The 18,942-nt window shown below is 41.1% G+C and overlaps 2 protein-coding genes across 2 annotated transcripts in view; one reads left to right on the top strand and one right to left on the bottom strand.

The window, feature by feature from the left end:
- INTS6 (integrator complex subunit 6) overlaps positions 1-15,324 on the top strand; it is a 44,220-nt gene extending 28,896 nt beyond the window's left edge. Inside the window, exons 9-18 of the mRNA XM_077298124.1 lie at positions 215-347; positions 847-941; positions 1,026-1,136; positions 1,362-1,577; positions 2,273-2,399; positions 3,030-3,172; positions 4,519-4,750; positions 6,902-7,276; positions 8,742-8,835; positions 12,532-15,324. Of these exons, the coding sequence (XP_077154239.1) occupies positions 215-347; positions 847-941; positions 1,026-1,136; positions 1,362-1,577; positions 2,273-2,399; positions 3,030-3,172; positions 4,519-4,750; positions 6,902-7,276; positions 8,742-8,835; positions 12,532-12,622 (1,617 nt within the window). The 3' untranslated portion in view covers positions 12,623-15,324. The remainder of the gene's footprint in view (positions 1-214; positions 348-846; positions 942-1,025; positions 1,137-1,361; positions 1,578-2,272; positions 2,400-3,029; positions 3,173-4,518; positions 4,751-6,901; positions 7,277-8,741; positions 8,836-12,531) is intronic.
- A 3,407-nt stretch (positions 15,325-18,731) lies between these two features.
- The window catches only part of SERPINE3 (serpin family E member 3), a 53,623-nt gene continuing 53,412 nt past the window's right edge, over positions 18,732-18,942 (bottom strand). The window contains exon 9 of the mRNA XM_077299809.1: positions 18,732-18,915. Coding sequence (XP_077155924.1) covers positions 18,872-18,915 — 44 coding nt within the window. The 3' untranslated portion in view covers positions 18,732-18,871. The remainder of the gene's footprint in view (positions 18,916-18,942) is intronic.

Below are 18,942 nucleotides of genomic sequence, written 5' to 3'. Positions count from 1 at the left end.
TTCACTGTTCAACTGCTCGACATCTGAGTGCAGAGTTTATGGACGGGGATCCCTGCTCGCGCACCACTACTCTAATGGAGTGACGTATGGTACCATATAATGGCACACAAGTCTGCAGCAGGAAAGGGTTAAGCCAGGTTATAATCTATGATGAACTCCTATATCAATAGACAAGCTACAGGGGTATATGATTTTATTTTCTTTTAATTGGAAGGTGTTCGTGGTAAACAGTGCGAAGTACAGTGAACTCGGTCATCCTTTTGGTTACCTGAAAGCCAGCACTGCCCTTAATTGTGTAAATCTGTTTGTGATGCCTTACAACTACCCTGTACTCCTCCCGCTATTAGGTAAGTCTTCACAGATGCTGTTCTGGTTGGGTTTAAAGAGAATCTGTCACCCCATTTTTGGCCTATAAGCTGCAGCCACCGCCATCAGGGGCTTATCTACAGCATTCTGTAATGCTGTAGATAAGCCCCCGATATAACCTGAAAGATGAGAAAAACGAGTTATATTATACTCACCCAGGGGCGGTCACACTGCGGTCTGGTCCGATGGGCGTCGCGGTCCCGTCCGGGGCCTCCCATCTTCATAAGATGACGGCCTCTTCTTTGCTTCCTGTCGTGGCTCCGGCGCAGGCGTCCTTTATCTGCCCTGTTGAGGACAGCGCAAAGTACTGCAGTGCGCAGGCACCGGGAAAGGTCAGAGAGGCCCAGCGTATCAAAGTTTAATTTGAAAGTTCTTGTAATTGAAAAAAAATAAATTCTTAAGTTGCCATATATTCAGTTTTAGTTTTTTGGAACCATGTTTACTCTCAGGTAAAGACAATCTTTCATCTTTTCTTTGCAGATGACTTGTTTAAAATTCACAAGGCTAAACCTTCTCTGAAATGGAGGCAACTTTTTGAGAGCTATTTGAAAACCATGCCCCCGTACTACATTGGAGTAGGTGTCATGTCTGTCGTTGGCGTTTTAAGTCTCGCCTGGCCTCGGCATGCTGGTAACTTGCTCTTGTGTTTGTTTTTTCAGCCTTTAAAAAAAGCGTTAAGGATGATGGGAGCTCCAAACCTGATACCAGAAAATCTGGAGTATGGACTGAGTTATAGTGTGGTCTCCTACCTCAAAAAACTTAGCCAACAGGTATTGTGTGCCAGATTTTTTTTTTTTGTAACTGCTGATCTGGGGTAGTATGGCTCCCGGTGCCATGTTTCTTCAGGAACGCCATTCTGTGACCTAGTTCTGGTAGATGGCTAGAAATCTGATCTGGTGCCTAACTAGCGAAACCCTGGTTCTTATTTTACCCATCGTTTTCAAATCCACTTATAACATTTAAAAAATTTCTACTAAACATTTTTTCTACTTCAGGCTAAAATGGAATCTGATAGAGTGATCACTTCCATCGGGAAAAAGTGTCCACAGGAAGCTGGTATCAAAGTCCAAAATGGCACAAGTATCCCATCGCTGGCCGTCAGGAAGGACTTCAAGCTGTTATTGCAGGAAATTACAGGAGAAATGCCGCAGAGAATGCTAGAACTGAACGTGAAGGAGTTTGCTGGCTTCCAGATAGCCCTGCTGAATAAGGTAGCGCTCGGTGACACATCTGAGGCCCGTTTCACACGTCAGTGGCTCCGGTACGTGTGGTGACAGTTTGCTCACGTACCGGAGACACTGACTCACGTAGACACATTAAAATCAATGTGTCTCTGCATATGTCAGCGTGTTTTCACGGACCGTGTGTCCGTTTGAAAAACACGGAGACATGTAAGTGTTCGTGAGAGCGCACGGATCACACGGACCCATTAGTCAATGGGTCCATGTAAAACACGTACCGCACACGGATGCTGTCCGTGTGCAGTCTGTGTGCCATGCAGAAGACAGCGCTACAGTAAGCGCTGTCCCCCCAGCGTGTGGTGCTGAAGCCGCCCGTCATTTCTTCTCTCCAGCAGCATTCGCTGGAGAGAAGGAATGAAAAAATGATTGTTTTTTTATTTTTTTTGCGGTTGAAATAAAATTCCCGGTAACCAACCCCCTCCCATTACCAAAGCAGGGGACAGCGCTTACTGTAGCGCTGTCTCCTGCACGGTCCGTGTGGTACCCAGTCGACACACGGCTGCCACACGTGTGCCACACTGATGTGCCACGTGAGCACACGGACACGGATAACTCCGGTACCGGAATTATCTGGACGTGTGAGACTGGCCTGATGTGGCATAGACCTATACTATTCATATACCTGCATTATGTTTCTTTTTTTTTTTTTTTTCTTTTTTCTGCAGGACTTGAAACCACAGACATTTAGAAATGCTTATGACATCTCAAGAACCAATCTTTTGGATCACCTAACACGAATGAGGACAAATCTCCTTAAGTCATCCCGCAGGTTCTTCAGTGGACAAGATGAAGGTAAGATGGTGCAGCGTGGTAAAAGGATTATGTGGCCATACTTTCCCAGAGGGCTGTGGAGTCAGTAAGCCAAACCTCCGACTCTGACTCCGACCCTTCAATTTCCCACGACTCTGACCCCACAGCCCTGGCCACTACTGAGCATGTACATAAAGTGCAGAACAGATTCATCTCTACTAACAGCAGAGATCCTGAGACCAGGAACAGAACAGACATTTATAGGACATTTCATAACTTTCCCAAATTCCTATGTAAACATTTACAGCACATCCTGCATTGTGTTGCTGTTCCCAATGTATTATATATTTTAGGAGTCTGTATAAAATGGACAGACTCCACCACAATGGACTCCGACTCCACATCCCTGCTTTCCCGCCCTATCAGATGGGGAGAGTTATCACTGCAATTTCTCCGGTTCAATTAATAAGGCAGCAATAGTGTCCGCTGAGTATCGCATTAGTCTTCCAAAAAAAAAAAAATGGGACCAGCACACAATAAGGTTTCCTGTATTCTAGATTGGTTTATAGATTTGCTATTGATCTTTGAAGCAGTTTGTAAGTGCAGTAAAGAAAGTGGAGTCACTCGCAATGTACTTATAGGCATTATATACATGCATCTTTCTTTCCACAGACCAGATACACAGTATCCCTATAGTTCAGATGGGAAATTATCAAGAATACCTTAGGAATATCCCATCACCACTAAGAGAGCTGGACGCTGATCAGCCCAAGAGACTACATACGTTTGGAAATCCCTTTAAACTGGACAAAAAGGTAGTTTTGGCCATTTCAGGGTCTCGTCTCCTGGTGTTAGTCAACAAAGCGCTACTAGAAAACTCATTGCAATGATGCATGGAATCTGGTTCAGATACCGACCTATAGTTTCAATATTAAAGACTTGCCATGTAGAAAAGTAGCTAGGAATGACATTCATTTTATTAATGGATTCCAATGCATCTTCACGTTCTGATATATTTTTTTCATTCGTATACAGTGTACGCTCTCCACCTCAGATCCTCTTATAGATGTCCGTATTTCACACATGGTCTGTATTTTACATTGCTGGGTCCTGTATCTAGTATAGTCTATGGGGCTGTTTAAAATCTTTTTATTTGGTGATTTTTACAACACAGGGGAAAGAGAATAAAATGTAATTATACTGTTACATCAACCTCAAGAAAACAAACTTGTAACGTAAAAGAAACTAGAGAACAGGGAAAGATTCAGAGGGGACAGAGGAAAGGGAAAAAAGAAAAAATGGATAAAGTCAATAAGGAGGGATAAAGGCAAATAAAAGACTGTCTATATTATAATAAGTTATAACTTCACAGGTTTTCAATTTATATGTATTGAAATAAACTAATATCTATGTATTTTATGGATGAAAATATTTATGTATAGATTATTCCTGCTTGGGGAGACGTATTTATTCCAGGAAGACATCTAGAATTATTTGTAAGAAGATGGATGTTTCTTAAAGCAAGAAAAAGAATTGAGTGGACATATTTTCTATAATATGTGGAATAGTAGGAACATCAGTAGACTTCCTTTTTAGATGCAATAAGTAGTTTCAATATAGCAAATGTGAATTGAAATATATTTTATCTTCGGGGGAGCAAGTTTGAATTAAAAAAAAAAAAAAGAAAAAAGATGGTTGAGGGATTTTGGCTTTAGAGGTATTGACTTTATTTAGTAATTTAGAGATTTTTTTCCACATAGTTATTTTAGGACATGTCCAGATGATATGTAGCTATGGGGCAGTCTTTCTGCAATGACATCAGTGTATCTGCTATGCAAAAAAATAAATAAATAAAAAGCTGAGAAATGTAAGATTTTAATACAAACCATGGCTCAAAATTGCACATTCAAGTCCACGGGTCCATGAAGATCAAAAAGCACATTGTTGGCATCTTGGGTTATTTTTCCCTTGACTGCTGGATCGGAGAAGCTGGAAAAGCAGCCCACCATTAGGGTTTTGGGTTTTTGTGTATAAAAGAAAACGATATTAAGGGTAAAAAAAATTGACACTGCTTAAAATCGTAAGTGAAATCGGTTCGTTTTTAATCATGCGAAAAACTGAGGTCTAAGTTCTATTAACTTTGTTTTTTCTACCTCTCTAGGGGATGATGATTGATGAAGCTGATGAGTTTGTGACAGGTCATCAAAACAAGCACAAGCGACCAGGAGAACCAAATATGCTGGGGGTCCCAAAAAGGAGGCGATGTATGTCTCCGCTGTTACGTAATAGATCACCGTCTCCAGTGGTAAACAACCACGTAGGAGGAAAGGGATCACCAGCCCCCACAATCCAGAGTTCAGCAGACATGCAGAAACCAGCAGCAATAAATAAACGTACGTATGGGCTACATGCATTTGTACAGCAAATATTTAAGTATCTCATTCAAGCATATTACTTTGAAAATGTGCTAGTGGCACAGAGTACAACAATTACACTGCTAGATTTATAATTTATTAAAGGGAATCTTCATCTTTACCATACAGATTAGGAAATGGTTAGCGACATTAATGTCCTTCTGAAGACTGTATCTAGGGCAGAACTGTAGATTGTCCAGCTCCATATGTAGCTTCTCGCTTTCATTGTACTACATTGCTTCCTGGGACATCTGCCTTAGTTTGTCACTTCCCTGTTCATTATTCTTACTCATTGCAGCTGCCATAAAGTGCACAACACCCTGCAGCACTGTCACTGACATCTGGGTAGGAAGAGCTTCTCTAATATGGCGGCTCTCAAGACCTTTTTAAGGATGTTCATAATATTAAATACATTATTGTTTCCCTTATTCGGACTTGTGCATTTTAGAGCCATAAGATAAAGGTTTCATCAAACCTCCTACCGTGTTGCAGTAACCAAACCGGCATGCTATACGGCTCCTTGAGCAGTTTCCACATTCTTTACATTTCGCACGTTTATAACAATCAGAGTATGGACTGTGATTGTACAGACCGACTGTGTGTCTCCTGACCTGAACAGCCACATATATGCCTTTGAGCTGGAGTTTAGGTCCGAGGACCTGTGGCCTGTTTTTGCTGGCTTCATCATGGTCTAAGGGGGTTAATGTTCTGGATAATGACTATATAGATATTACTGCATATATAGTGGTAGAGGTTTACTGTTGAGCAGTTATAATATGGGCAGAAGTCTATATGCAATTTTTTTTTTTCTCTGACTCTGCTCCAAATTTCCTGCATAGACACATTTAATTCAAAGAGGACCTGTCCCGATTTTTTTATTTAAAACACAAATTTTCCATTACTGCTACGTCGCTGATTCTTCGTTATTTATTCATTATAATTCTCGGTTCTTAGTGAAGTCCACAAAAAAGAAATTTGCATTTTTTTTTTTCCCTCTTCAACCAACTGGGCCTATTCCACAAAATTTCTGTGGGAGTTTCCTTTTTCCCATCTGACACAGCCGTGTTTTGATTGGCCAGCAACATAGAGGAGAAAAGTCACATGGCCACAGAGCTTCCGGTATATGACCAGTTTGAAGAGAAAAATTGCATATTTATTACTCGGTGGCATCACTTTAGAAAGAAAAGCCACAGAAAAGAAAAGTATAGCTGCATTATTGGGAGAAGTGCAGTGGTGAGAGGTGCTCAGATTAAATAAAAAAATAAAATCCATTGAAAGGTTTTCTTTATATAAGTTGTTCTGCCTTAATCCTACCCCCCACTTGTGAGAGCACATGGTTATACCGTGGTGTGAGGTCCACCTACAGTATGTAATTCGTGAGCTGGTCCTTAGAGTTTGGAGCTCTTTATCGGTAACATGTAGGTGACTGTTCTCCACATTATAAGGCCTACTATTATTAATGGGAGAATTCCTGGTAACATCCAGATAGTTGACACTTGCTAATGTTTTACTATGAGAACTGTTCTGATTCCAGACCCCTTCACACATCACTTGCACGTTCGGTCCTTCAGCTCCTTTCTCTTTGCATGTCTTCACACTTCTGGGAGAGAAGCTTTTCTATGAAGTAACATAGAAGTGATCTAAAGGGATCTTGGGGGGTCTGAAATCAGGACATTAATGCCAATTTAGAGAACCACTCCCAATAAAATTTGTATTGCCTATACCTGTGTGTAGTGCACGTGTATTAATGTACTCAGGGATCGCTGATTTCCTCAGCTCCGGTCCTCTTCTCAAACTATTCCAACTTGCTAGCTCAGTGGGCTCTGTGAGCTGGGAGTACAGTGTAAATGTACGGAGCATCAGAACAATGGCCCGTGTATATACATTGTAATGGCTGCTTCTTGGAAGTCAGGATAGCCGTCATGTGACTCGGAAGAGGACTGGAAATTGGGGAAGATGGCGATCGGTGAGAATATTAACGCATTTGCACAGATAAAGCAATAAAATATTGTGTCAGTGCTTCTTTATAGTATATGAAGTTCTGTTTCCTGTTTGGGGAAATGGCTGTAAACTTTTGCCGTCAGCCCCATTAATATTTCAATGTATTTAACTAATTTTTTACTTTTTCAGATCCCAGCTTGCATAATACATTGCCAACAGAAAATGCAGAGAACTATGATGATGATGATGATGATGAACATCTCTGCACAGAGGAGTTCCTGTCTGATTCAGACGATTTTGAGTCTTTGTCCCAGGATTCTTTAAATTCCCTACTAAGTACCGCCAACTCCACAGAAAACGGAGACCCCGACTGCTTCGATTCGAATAACTCTAATCTATTTATTGGAAAATCAAAGCCACCTGGAGATTTGGGAAATTGCTTTGGCAACGACACCGCTGCATTTTCACACAAGATGAGGAGGTTGCGGCCTTGTCGGAGTTATGAGGAGGTCAACGTAGAGCTTAAAAGAAGAATAATTAAAGAGATCCGGAAGCCTGGAAGAAGTATGTTTGTCATCCTAATGCCCGAGTCAGCCTGACATGGTTACACCAGTTTATGGAAGCATGAAAAATGCAAAGTTATTCTGCTGTCATAGTAGAACTGCTCAAGTAGTTGCTATTCGGGTAGAATATGGGGGATGGCAGAGTCAGCGGTCGATGGTTTTATTTGGCAAATTTTTGTGCCATAAGCGCTCAGTTCTTGATGTAGCCTTCATTCGTTCAGCACTTAGTTTGAACAGTCATTCTGTGCAGACAGTCCCTTTATGCCCTTCACCTTTAGACAAATTTCCGTTTTTTTTAATTTTGTTTGTCCTCCATTTCTTCTAAGAGCCATAACTTTTTCTGTCAATGTGGCCAAATGTGGGCTTGTTTTTTGCGTATCAAGTTGTACTTTCGAATGACACCATCGATTTTTATCTTGGTGTACTGGAAAATAGAAGGGGGGGATTAAGTGTGGTGAAATTGCAAAAAAGTGCAATTCCACAAACGTCTTTTTTTTCTTCTTTATTTACCATGTTCAGTAAGTGGCAAAGCTGACCTTCATTCCCCAGGTCAGTACGAGTACTCAATTACCAAAAAATACAGTTTAAATTGTGAAAAAAATAGAATTTTTGCGTTTGTCGCCATTTTCTGAGAACCATAACGTTTCTCATTTTTTGTGATCTCGTGCTGAGCTTTTTTGTTGTTTTTTAGCCCTGAGCTGATGTTTTTATTGATGCCATTTTGAAGTATTTGACCTTGTTATTGCAATGTTGCAGCCATCAAAAAAATTATTCTTTTTGATTTTTTTTTTTTTCCCTTTGTTATGCAGTTTACCAATTTGTTTTAATAATTGATCGGACACTTCAGAACTTGGTGGTACCAAATACTTGGGGTTTTTTATTGTTTTTTTTTTTATGGGCAAAAAAGGTGATTTGAACTTTATTTTTTAAAATATTTAAAAAAAATGTTCTCCACTTTATTTAATAGTTCCCTTAGGAGACTTGAAGCTTCGATCGTCCAGTCACTTGTGCTATACATAGCAACACTTCAGCCCTACTATGTATAGCAAAAATCACGATCTCCTATGAATGCCGGCCACGTGCCAGCGTTCACAGGGAATTCACAGTGACCGGCACGAGGTCTTCTGCAGACCCCCGACTGTCATGACAACCCATATGCAGCCTGCCATCACGTGATAAAGGCACAGATGGGTGGAACTTGTGACACTTTCAGCTATTGCGTGTTAAATGCCGTTGTCGGTGATTGATAGGTAGATTGGAGATCCACCTGCGGCTGTTAAAGGCACTTAATGGCTTATAAAATCAGCCATCAAGTGCAGGGAAAGATGCAGGCTCAGAGCAGGTAGCAGTCAGCGACACAAACGATGTATAGGTATGAGTCGTAAAGGGGTTAAGATTGATGCATAAATTGTACGTGCAGTGATTGTATTTTATCCTTTGTGTTTACATGTCTGTTTCTCTTGTAGAGTATGAGACTATTTTTTCATTGTTAAAAGATGTACAAGGAAATCTGCAAGCGCGTCTTCACTTCCTGCAGAATGTTATCAAGGAGGCGGCAAGGTGAGTAAAAAAAAAAAAAAATCTGAATGCAACTGTGATAAATGTCGCAGTAATAACACCTGGACACTGATTCATCATTGCAAGTCTAGGGGTATGTTTCCACAGTCAGGAAACGCTGCTTGTTTGGCGCTGCGCAGAGCTGCAGCATCAAACAAGCAGCGTCCAGATATTCCAGCATAGTGGAGGGGATTTTATGAAATCCCGTCTCCACTATGCGTGGAAACCCGCACGCGGCGGCCCTGCGACTACGGACATGCTGCGCGTCTTTTCAGATCGCAGCATGTCCGTACACCTTGTGGGGACGCAGCGTCCCCGCAAGGCATATCACAGGGCGCTATGGGAGAGAGCGATCATCCCGGATGTGAAGAGTTAACACATCCGGCATGATCGCGTCCCAGAAAGGGGGCGGGGCTTAGCGCCGAGCGGCTTCGCCGCTGCGGTGATACCGCCGGCCATCCTGACCGTGGAAACATACCCTAGCAGTTCCAGATGGTTTTAGCCTGATTAATTTGGGGAAATTTCTCAACAGTCCCCCTCCTGTTGTATTTGAGTATTGCAAAATTTGGGTGAAATTTGTTTGACTCTAACGCTAACATACAACTTATGCATACAACAGTTCAAGACAACAAGAGCTCATTTTTGACTCTGCACCAAATTCATAAATCGCAGGGATGTGGAGTCGGTAAGCCAAACGTGACCTCACAGCCCTGGTCACTACTGAGGATGTGCATAAAGTGCAGCACAGATTCATCTCCACTAACAGCTGAGATCAGGAACAGAACAGACATTTATAGGACATTTCACAACTTTCCAAAATTATTATGAAAACATTTCCAGCACATCCTGCATTGTACTACTGTACCCAATGTATTTTAGGAGTCAGTCCATTTTATACCGACTCAACAAAAATGGACTGATTCCACAGCCCAGATAAATCGCACTTGTAGTTTTGGTTGCCAAATTCTTCGAAATTACAACTAATGCCACAAGACAAAAGGGAAAGTGACTTAAAAAAGCAACAAATTAACTAGTGAAGGCCTTTGGTTATGTATGTACGTGGAGTATATACTATACAGGTCCTTCTCAAAAAATTAGCATATAGTGTAAAATTTCATTATTTACCATAATGTAATAATTACAATTAAACTTTCATATCTTATAGATTCATTATCCACCAACTGAAATTTGTCAGGTCTTTTATTGTTTTAATACTGATGATTTTGGCCTACAACTCCTGAAAACCCAAAAAACCTGTCTCAATAAATTAGCATATTTCACCCGTCCAATCAAATAAAAGTGTTTTTTAATAACAAACAAAAAAAACATCAAATAATAATGTTCAGTTATGCACTCAATACTTGGTCGGGAATCCTTTGGCAGAAATGACTGCTTCAATGCGGCGTGGCATGGAGGCAATCAGCCTGTGACACTGCTGAGATGTTATGGAGGCCCAGGATGCTTCAATAGCGGCCTTAAGCTCATCCAGAGTGTTGGGTCTTGCGTCTCTCAACTTTCTCTTCACAATATCCCACAGATTCTCTATGGGGTTCAGGTCAGGAGAGTTGGCAGGCCAATTGAGCACAGTAATACCATGGTCAGTAAACCATTTACCAGTGGTTTTGGCACTGTGAGCAGGTGCCAGGTCGTGCTGAAAAATGAAATCTTCATCTCCATAAAGCATTTCAGCCGATGGAAGCATGAAGTGCTCCAAAATCTCCTGATAGCTAGCTGCATTGACCCTGCCCTTGATGAAACACAGTGGACCAACACCAGCAGCTGACATGGCACCCCACACCATCACTGACTGTGGGTACTTGACACTGGACTTCAGGCATTTTGGCATTTCCTTCTCCCCAGTCTTCCTCCAGACTCTGGCACCTTGATTTCCGAATGACATGCAAAATTTGCTTTTATCAGAAAAAAGTACTTGGGACCACTTAGCAACAGTCCAGTGCTGCTTCTCTGTAGCCCAGGTCAGGCGCTTCTGCCGCTGTTTATGGTTCAAAAGTGGCTTTACCTGGGGAATGCGGCACCTGTAGCCCATTTCCTGCACACGCCTGTGCACGGTGGCTCTGGATGTTTCCACACCAGACTCAGTCCACTGCTTCCTCAGGTTCCCCAAGGTCTGGAATCGGTCCTTCTCCACAATCTTCCTCAGGGTCCGGTCACCTCTTCTCGTTGTACAGCGTTTTCTGCCACATTGTTTCCTTCCAACAGACTTACCATTGAGGTGCCTTGATACAGCACTCTGGGAACAGCCTATTTGTTGAGAAATTTCTTTCTGGGTCTTACCCTCTTGCTTGAGGGTGTCAATGATGGCCTTCTTGACATCTGTCAGGTCGCTAGTCTTACCCATGATGGGGGTTTTGAGTAATGAACCAGGCAGGGAGTTTTTAAAAGCCTCAGGTATCTTTTGCATGTGTTTAGAGTTAATTAGTTGATTCAGAAGATTAGGGTAATAGGTCGTTTAGAGAACCTTTTCTTGATATGCTAATTTATTGAGACAGGTTTTTTGAGTTATCAGGAGTTGTATGCCAAAATCATCAGTATTAAAACAATAAAAGACCTGACAAATTTCAGTTGGTGGATAATGAATCTATAATATATGAAAGTTTAATTGTAATCATTACATTATGGTAAATAATGAAATTTAACACTATATGCTAATTTTTTGAGAAGGACCTGTAGAAGGTCTCTGCTTGTTTTATCTGAGCCTTACAGGTGTCGGAAACTGGATGACGTTATGGAAGAGATGGGTCGTCTTTATGTATAGAACACCTCTCTGAGCCAGCATTTAAATGTGGATGTAATGAGAACCTGTCATATTGAATGTTCTCTTATCTGTGGGCAGGGTGTCATAGAGCAGGAAAAGCTGAACAGATTTACATATTTGTGGGAAAAGCTTCAGTAAAACGAATACTCCCTGGTGTCTGTGTGCACAGGAGTCCAGTTGGCGGCCCTACTGGTGATTGACTCTCATCCCTGTATGGCAATTATCTTCATACACAATCGCAAGTTGGACCGGGATCTTTTAGAACAAACCAATGCTTCATTGTGCTCGGCTTCTCCTCTATTCCATAGTGTCCACAGATTGGACTGAATGTACTCGATAGGTTCCTGTTTAGGGGTTTACCAGGACTTTGATGTTGACGCCGGGTCCTTAGAATAGGCCATTAATATTGGGTCAGTGGAGCTCTGACACCCAGCCTCCCCACAACAAGTGATCATTCATTGTTTACTAGTGGCAGCTCCATACATTTTGTAGCGACCCTGCCTGCACCTTAGTCCTATTCATATTAATGGGACCTGACCACCAGAAACTGCCTCTACAAAATTTGCAAATCTGAGCGCCAACACCTTCCCTCAATCGACTGGTCACATACCAGGAATCAAAACGCCTATCAGTTTATTGATGACCTCTATTTCATTGTCCTGATGAAATAATAAGATCCGTTCAGGTCTCTCCAATTTGTGGCTTTACACCCTCACATTTGGCTTCTCAAAATTTGTATGACCTACAAACCTTCATGGAAAAGACCTTTCCAAATCTGGCAGCTGATGCACATGGCGGCTCAGTGGTTAGCACTATTGCCTTAGGCTCATGGGTTTAAAGCCAACAAGATGCAACATCTTCCCTGGTTTCTCAGTCCGGATTATGTTCTCGATTAGTTATATTTTATCCTCTTAATTTTTCAGGTTTAAAAAGCGAATGCTGATCGAACAACTAGAAGAATTTTTAGAAGAAATTCACAAAGCAAATCAAGTCAACCACGTCAACAGCAGTTAACTAAGTGGGCCTCATGGTGACCCGTCTGTCTGCACATGGACATAGTCGTGGCCTAATAGTCTGAATAGTCTGAACACTGATACTTTCATATGCTTCCATTTTTATGAACATGGATAGTATCAACATGATGCCTTTAATGGAATAAGGGGGAAGTTTTTAAAAAGATCCCGGTGATCACTGACTAGCTATGCTGATTTCTCTCAGGTTTCACAGCATACCCGCCAGCTCACATGTAGGTGCATCACTGGCTGCAATCAAGGTGTTTGCCAAAATCTTTACCGGCTCATTTATAGAGGTTGTTCAAAAACTGATTTTATAGCATTGGAAAACTGAACTCCTTGCGTCGGACATGCACGCTTTTCACAAAGACTTTTTAAATGCAACTTGTCATTAATACCTAGCTAGACAGAAGCACACGCGTTGAACAAGGTAATATTTTGTACATTATTTTGAATATATTGTAAGTTGTACAGGTGAATTTTGAAAACTATTTAAAAAGAAGCACTTTTGTTATTCCATTAATAAAAAGCTCTATTTTAATATTTGCTCTATTGATATTTATTCAAAGGGGTTTTCGGAGTTTGACAACGGTCAGAAATGTCTGAACAGATCTTTACTGTTTTTAGTTGGAAGAACATGTAGATCTCTTTCAAATTTTCTAAGTACATATATTATTAAAATTGTTATTGACATGAAATTGTCACAGGTAACAACCCATCCAATCCACACAGAAATAAATGTCCATAAATTAAGTTGTTATAATGAGAAATGACACAGGGAAAACATGTTGAACACTTGCTGAAATGTATTTAAAGGGAACCTGTCACCAGTATTTTCGCTGATAAACCCTGACCATCAACTTTTAAAATCTTTGTGTGTGATGATCCTGCAACCCCTCTATCTTCAGACTTGCACCTGCGTACTTCAGAAAAAGTTTTATTCTTGTCCTGTGCTGCATGTATATTGTCCAGTCCGATGGGTGATTCCAGATTGTGATTAGCTCTGCCTCCGTCCCTGCAAACACCGCCTCTAACTTCATGTAAGTGGAAGACGTGTCTCCATCGTCTACGCAGCGCCTGAGGTCTCGCACCTTGTCCAGTGGAATCTGAGAGCTGTGCAGGCGTGCCTCATCATGCACTATTGGATGACAGATGCATCTTCCACTTGCATGCAGTTAGAAGAGGTGGCGTTACAATCTGGACCGCGCACGTTGCATCTACACGAGACAAGTATAAAACACTTATTCTGAGGTATGCAGGGGCATGTCTGAGGATATAAAGGGGTTGGAGGATCCTCACTCTTGTGATCTTAAAAATAATGGACATAGTTTGTGACAAAACTGGTGATATATTATCTTCCATCATCCTGGTAAATGGCTGCAGATTTTTATCAAAAATATCTCTTTACTCTTGTCATTCATCCTTGCTTGAACTATAGTGTTTGCCAGTGCCGTATGCTGAAAAACAGCCCCACATCATGATGGGTCCTACCTCCAAACTTCACTGTTAGTATAGTGTTTTTGTGGGGACATGCAGTGCTTTTTGGCCTCCAAACGTGTATTATGGCGTCCAAAGAATTCAGTTTTGGTCTCATCTGACCAGACTACATTCTCCCAGTATTTCACAGATTTATCTTATCTTTTTGTTCAGCAATGGAGTCTTGCGTGGTGAGGGTGCATTCAGGCCATGGAGACTGATTGCATTACTTAGTTTTCTTTAAACAATTGTACCTCCCGATTCTAGGTCTTTCTGTAGATCTCCACAGGTTGTCCTTGGCTTAGACAACTCTTCTGATTCCTTTACTCCTCTATCTGAAATATTGCATGGAGCACCAGGTCATGGCTGGTTTTTCATGGAATGAGTTCCACTTCCGGACAGGGCTGTGGAGTTGTTAGCCATACCTCTGACTCCTCAATTTCCCTGACTTATGACTCCCCAACCCTGCCTCATTACTGAGCATGTACATAAAGTGCAGCACAGATTCATCTCAACTAACAGCAGAGTTCCTTAGATCAAAACTCGAACAGACATTTATAGGACATTCTATAACTTTCCCAAATTATGAAAACATTTACAGCACATCCTGCACGGAACAACTGAATCCAATCTATTTTATTTATTTTGGCATCGGCCCATTTTATGCTATCTCTGACTCCACTAAAATGGACCCCAACTCAGTCGGGTTATAGCCCTAACAGTGCTGACTGAAACCTTCAGTAGTTACAAATTGTTCTGTAACTTGCCATCAGTTTGTTCTGCAACAGTAAGGTTGCAAAGGTATTGAGACAGCTCACTGATTTTACCCATCGTGAGATGTTTCTTTTGTGGCACTTTGGTAATGGGACATTATTTTTCACTAAGTGGCAGGATTGCTTTCTAATTACTGATGGATTTGAGCTGGTGTCATAATTTGCTATGGCTTTTTGCACCTTTTTCTTTATGTTTTCAATACTTTTTCCCTGTCATTTTTTATTATTAACTTAATTTATGGAATCTATTGTTTCCTTTTTCCCTGTGTGGATTAGATGGGTTGTTGCATGAAATTCTTACCAGATTTCAGTAAATAGCACCTTTTAGAAATATTGGCTTAGAAAATTGATGACACATTCAATCCTTATTTCACCCCTATGCTAACTCTATAGAATTTATAAGTAAGAGTATATGTTTGTTAAACTTCAAAACGCTTTGATAATAAAATTGTACAAATACAGCTCCTTGTATATCAGATTCTCATCAATTCTCCAGCAGCGTGGAATTATCCCACAAAATTTTTTCTTCCCTTTTGAGTCTGGTCTGGTGACCTGTGGATCTGAAGCAGCTGATTGCTCATAGTGTTCTGATACTAAACTTTATCAGGTTAGCAACTCTTGTTTCAAATTATACTGTCGGATAAGACCCTATTGCACTTCTTTGCTCCCTAGCTCTCCAAAGCTGAAAATGTAAAAGCATTGAGCTGGAACTTTTAGAGTTTCTCTGCTGAAAATCTTGTCCGGTTCTGTCCAGAAATGTTCAAGGATCACTGCATTAGTACAGGTCCCCCGCCGGGCTCTTTTACTTGCAGTAATGACATCCTTTTATTGGAACATGTGACTGCTGCAGCCAGTCGTTGGCTTTACTTTCTGCACGTGAACACTGCAGCAGTGATCTAGAGACCATTGGAGGGGACCTTCCTGCATCAGAAATAGTGATTTATTTATTTATTGCATTTTGTATAAACGGAGATGAGAACAAGAGAATTGAGTCTAATGATTTGATCACATATTGATATTTCAATCGTCACTTGGAAATTCAAGATTAAATCAAGAGATCTGAGAACTGGCCTCTGGTGTTTACAATGGGAAACAGATAAAGGGGAAATTTAAAAAAAAAATAAAAAAAAATTTTTTGATCATTGGCTGTCGTGGCCTGAAAAAAACATGTACTTTAGGGAGGTTCCATCAGAATTTTAGGGATAAAGACTCATACGAAGAGGAAGAACCTATGGAGAACAGGGGACGATCCATAAGACAGGGTAAGCAAAGGATGGTAAAGATGAGATTTAAAGCATGTAAGTAGACAGCTGTGTATATGAAATCCAGCGCGACTATATACAATGACCATTATCCTGCCCATCTATAGCATAGAAGTTTCTTGTTCACATGTCGAGAGCCAGGCTTTGAAGGATAGTAACTTCCCATTCACAGGTCAAACATAGAAGATGGGTACTTGCACAAAACATTTCTCAAGTTTAAGGTTGTTTTTTTTTGTTTTGCTTTTTTGAGATCCTCCAAATGGTCCCTAGGAATTTCACATCCCAGTAATGTTGCATTTTTTCAATCTTTTTTTTCTGAAGTCAAATCCTGCTCTCTTGGCAGTAAGAAACATGCCTCAAAGCAGGTTTTGCTTAGTTTTGGTTGCCTTTTTAGAATAAATTTGGAAATAAGTCAGACTTGTTAACCAGATGTAGTGCAGGTTGCCTATAGTGAGAACACCTGAAAGAAGTTGGGTAATAGCTAAGGACTGAATGGGCAGTATGGGCTGGTATGCGGTACCACCTTGTTAAGGCCTTGAGATTTGTCTAAATCATTAAAATAGAGGATATATTTTTGTACAATAGGTATAAATCTGGGACCATTTATTTTCAGTTAGGGTAGATGCCCCCAATTCTAATTGCCACCTAAATACATAAGTTACATGTGTGTGACAGCTTTGAATCAATGAGCACGGCTTTAGAGTTTGTCCACTACATCATCATTGATGACCCTTTCCTTGGGATAGGTCATCAATATCTGATCGTGCGTGGTCCAACAACGGGCACCCCCGCAGATCAGCGGTTGGCAATTGAGCAGTTGCGGACGGTGGGGGTGCCCGGTGTCTGACCCTAACTGATCAGACATTGAGGGCCTAAAGTAGTGGACTACCTCCGTAAGGACTGGGGAACGAGGGAAGGATCATTTTGGTTAAAATGTGACTGGTTTGGAGGCAGAAAAAAATGAAGGATGACCTGAAAGTACATTTACTGGTGATATAGGAAAATATCAGACTAGGGTGTGCATTGCTTTCCTGCAAAACGGAGAATGATTTGACACCCTCATTGGCATGGGTGAAAAGAATATGGAAAACCTTGGTCAAAGTTACACAAGTATTGCTGCTTATTTTTATTTTATATAAAAAAAATCCTCACAATTACAAAAGGATTCTCTTAAATTTCATACTCCTAAATATTTGCATAAAAACACTACTTGTTAAACCTGTCAAAGCTGTGTACTGAGGCGCTGTTCGAATCAGTGTCTTATTCAGTTGCAACGGTGTGGTATACAGCAGTGGTCTGACTGGTAAAGAACCCTGATAAAAGCCTAATGGATAATTTTTAGAAGTCTTGTTTTAAAATGGATCTAGTAAGGGCCACCATGTCGCTGATCAGAACTGTCAAACTTTTTTTTTTTTTAAGATCCCTCCTGATAGAGAAACTCTTTACTTTTGACATCCACAGCACTCCAAAATCAGAGCAGACAAGCTCATCAGTCTCTTAATTAGAGCTGCTTTAAGTTTGTGTCTAAAACATCCAGGAATATTATTGATTTTGGACTATTTCACCAACGAACCTATCCATTACAGTAAACGGCTGCCTACTCTCCCCAGTCCCACAAGCTCGCTGTCTCGGGGTAATCCTTGACACTGATCTCTCCTTCAAACCGCATATCCAAGACCTTTCCACTTCCTGCCGCCTTCAACTCAGAAATATTTCACGGAACCGTACATTCCTAAACCAAGAATCTGCAAAAACCCTAGTCCATGCCCTCATCATCTCTCGCCTTGACTACTGCAACCTCCTGCTCTGTGGCCTCCCCTCTAACACTCTCGCACCCCTCCAATCTATTCTAAACTCAGCTGCCCGACTAATCCACCTGTCCCCCCCGCTATTCCCCGGCCTCTCCCCTCTGTCAGTCCCTTCACTGGCTCCCCAATACCCAGAGACTCCAGTACAAAAGCCTAACCATGACATACAAAGCCATCCACAACCTGTCTCCATACATCTGTGACCCTGTCTCCTGGTACTTTCCTGCACACAACCTCCGATCCTCACAAGATCTCCTTCTCTACTCCCCTCTTATCTCCTCTTCCCACAATCGCATTCAAGATTTCTCTCGCGCATCCCCCCTACTCTGGAACTGTCTACCACAACACATCAGACTCTCGCCTACCATCGAAACATTCAAAAAGAACCTGAAGACCCACCTCTTCCGACAATCCTACAACCTGCAGTAACCACCGATCGATCAAACCACTGTACAACCAGCTCTATCCTTACCTATTGTATCCTCACCTATTCTATCCTCACCCATCCCTTGTAGATTGTGAGCCCTTGCGGGCAGGGTCCTCTCTCCTCCTGTACCCAGTTGTAACTTGTATTGTTCAAGATTATTGTATTTGTTTTTATGTATACCCCCCCCCCCTTCACATGTAAAGCGCCATGGAATAAATGGCGCTATAATAATAAATAATAATCTTTAATTTAAAAAAAGTATGGTATATCTTGACCTCTTCATGATCAATAATAAATGCGACGAGTTCTTCCTGTGGGTGTTTGTTTAGTACTTGTCTAAGTTGTGTTTTTTTATTCAATTTCAATCAATTGACTAACCATAAAAGAAAACGAATTGTAAAACGAGTCAATGCTTTATTTAGAATCATCTATACAATAAAAATGGTTTCATACTTTGTCAAGAAAACACAGGAATAATAAATACAGAAACAATTGACTGCTCATTCAGTGCAAAGGATTTGTGACTCTTCCTATAAACAGCACCAAACCTGTAAGAAACCAAAAGAATTGTGATT

Source organism: Ranitomeya variabilis, chromosome 3 (genome assembly GCF_051348905.1).
Source record: "Ranitomeya variabilis isolate aRanVar5 chromosome 3, aRanVar5.hap1, whole genome shotgun sequence".
Lineage (NCBI taxonomy): Eukaryota > Metazoa > Chordata > Amphibia > Anura > Dendrobatidae > Ranitomeya > Ranitomeya variabilis.
This window is presented reverse-complemented; position numbering and strand designations above follow the sequence as displayed.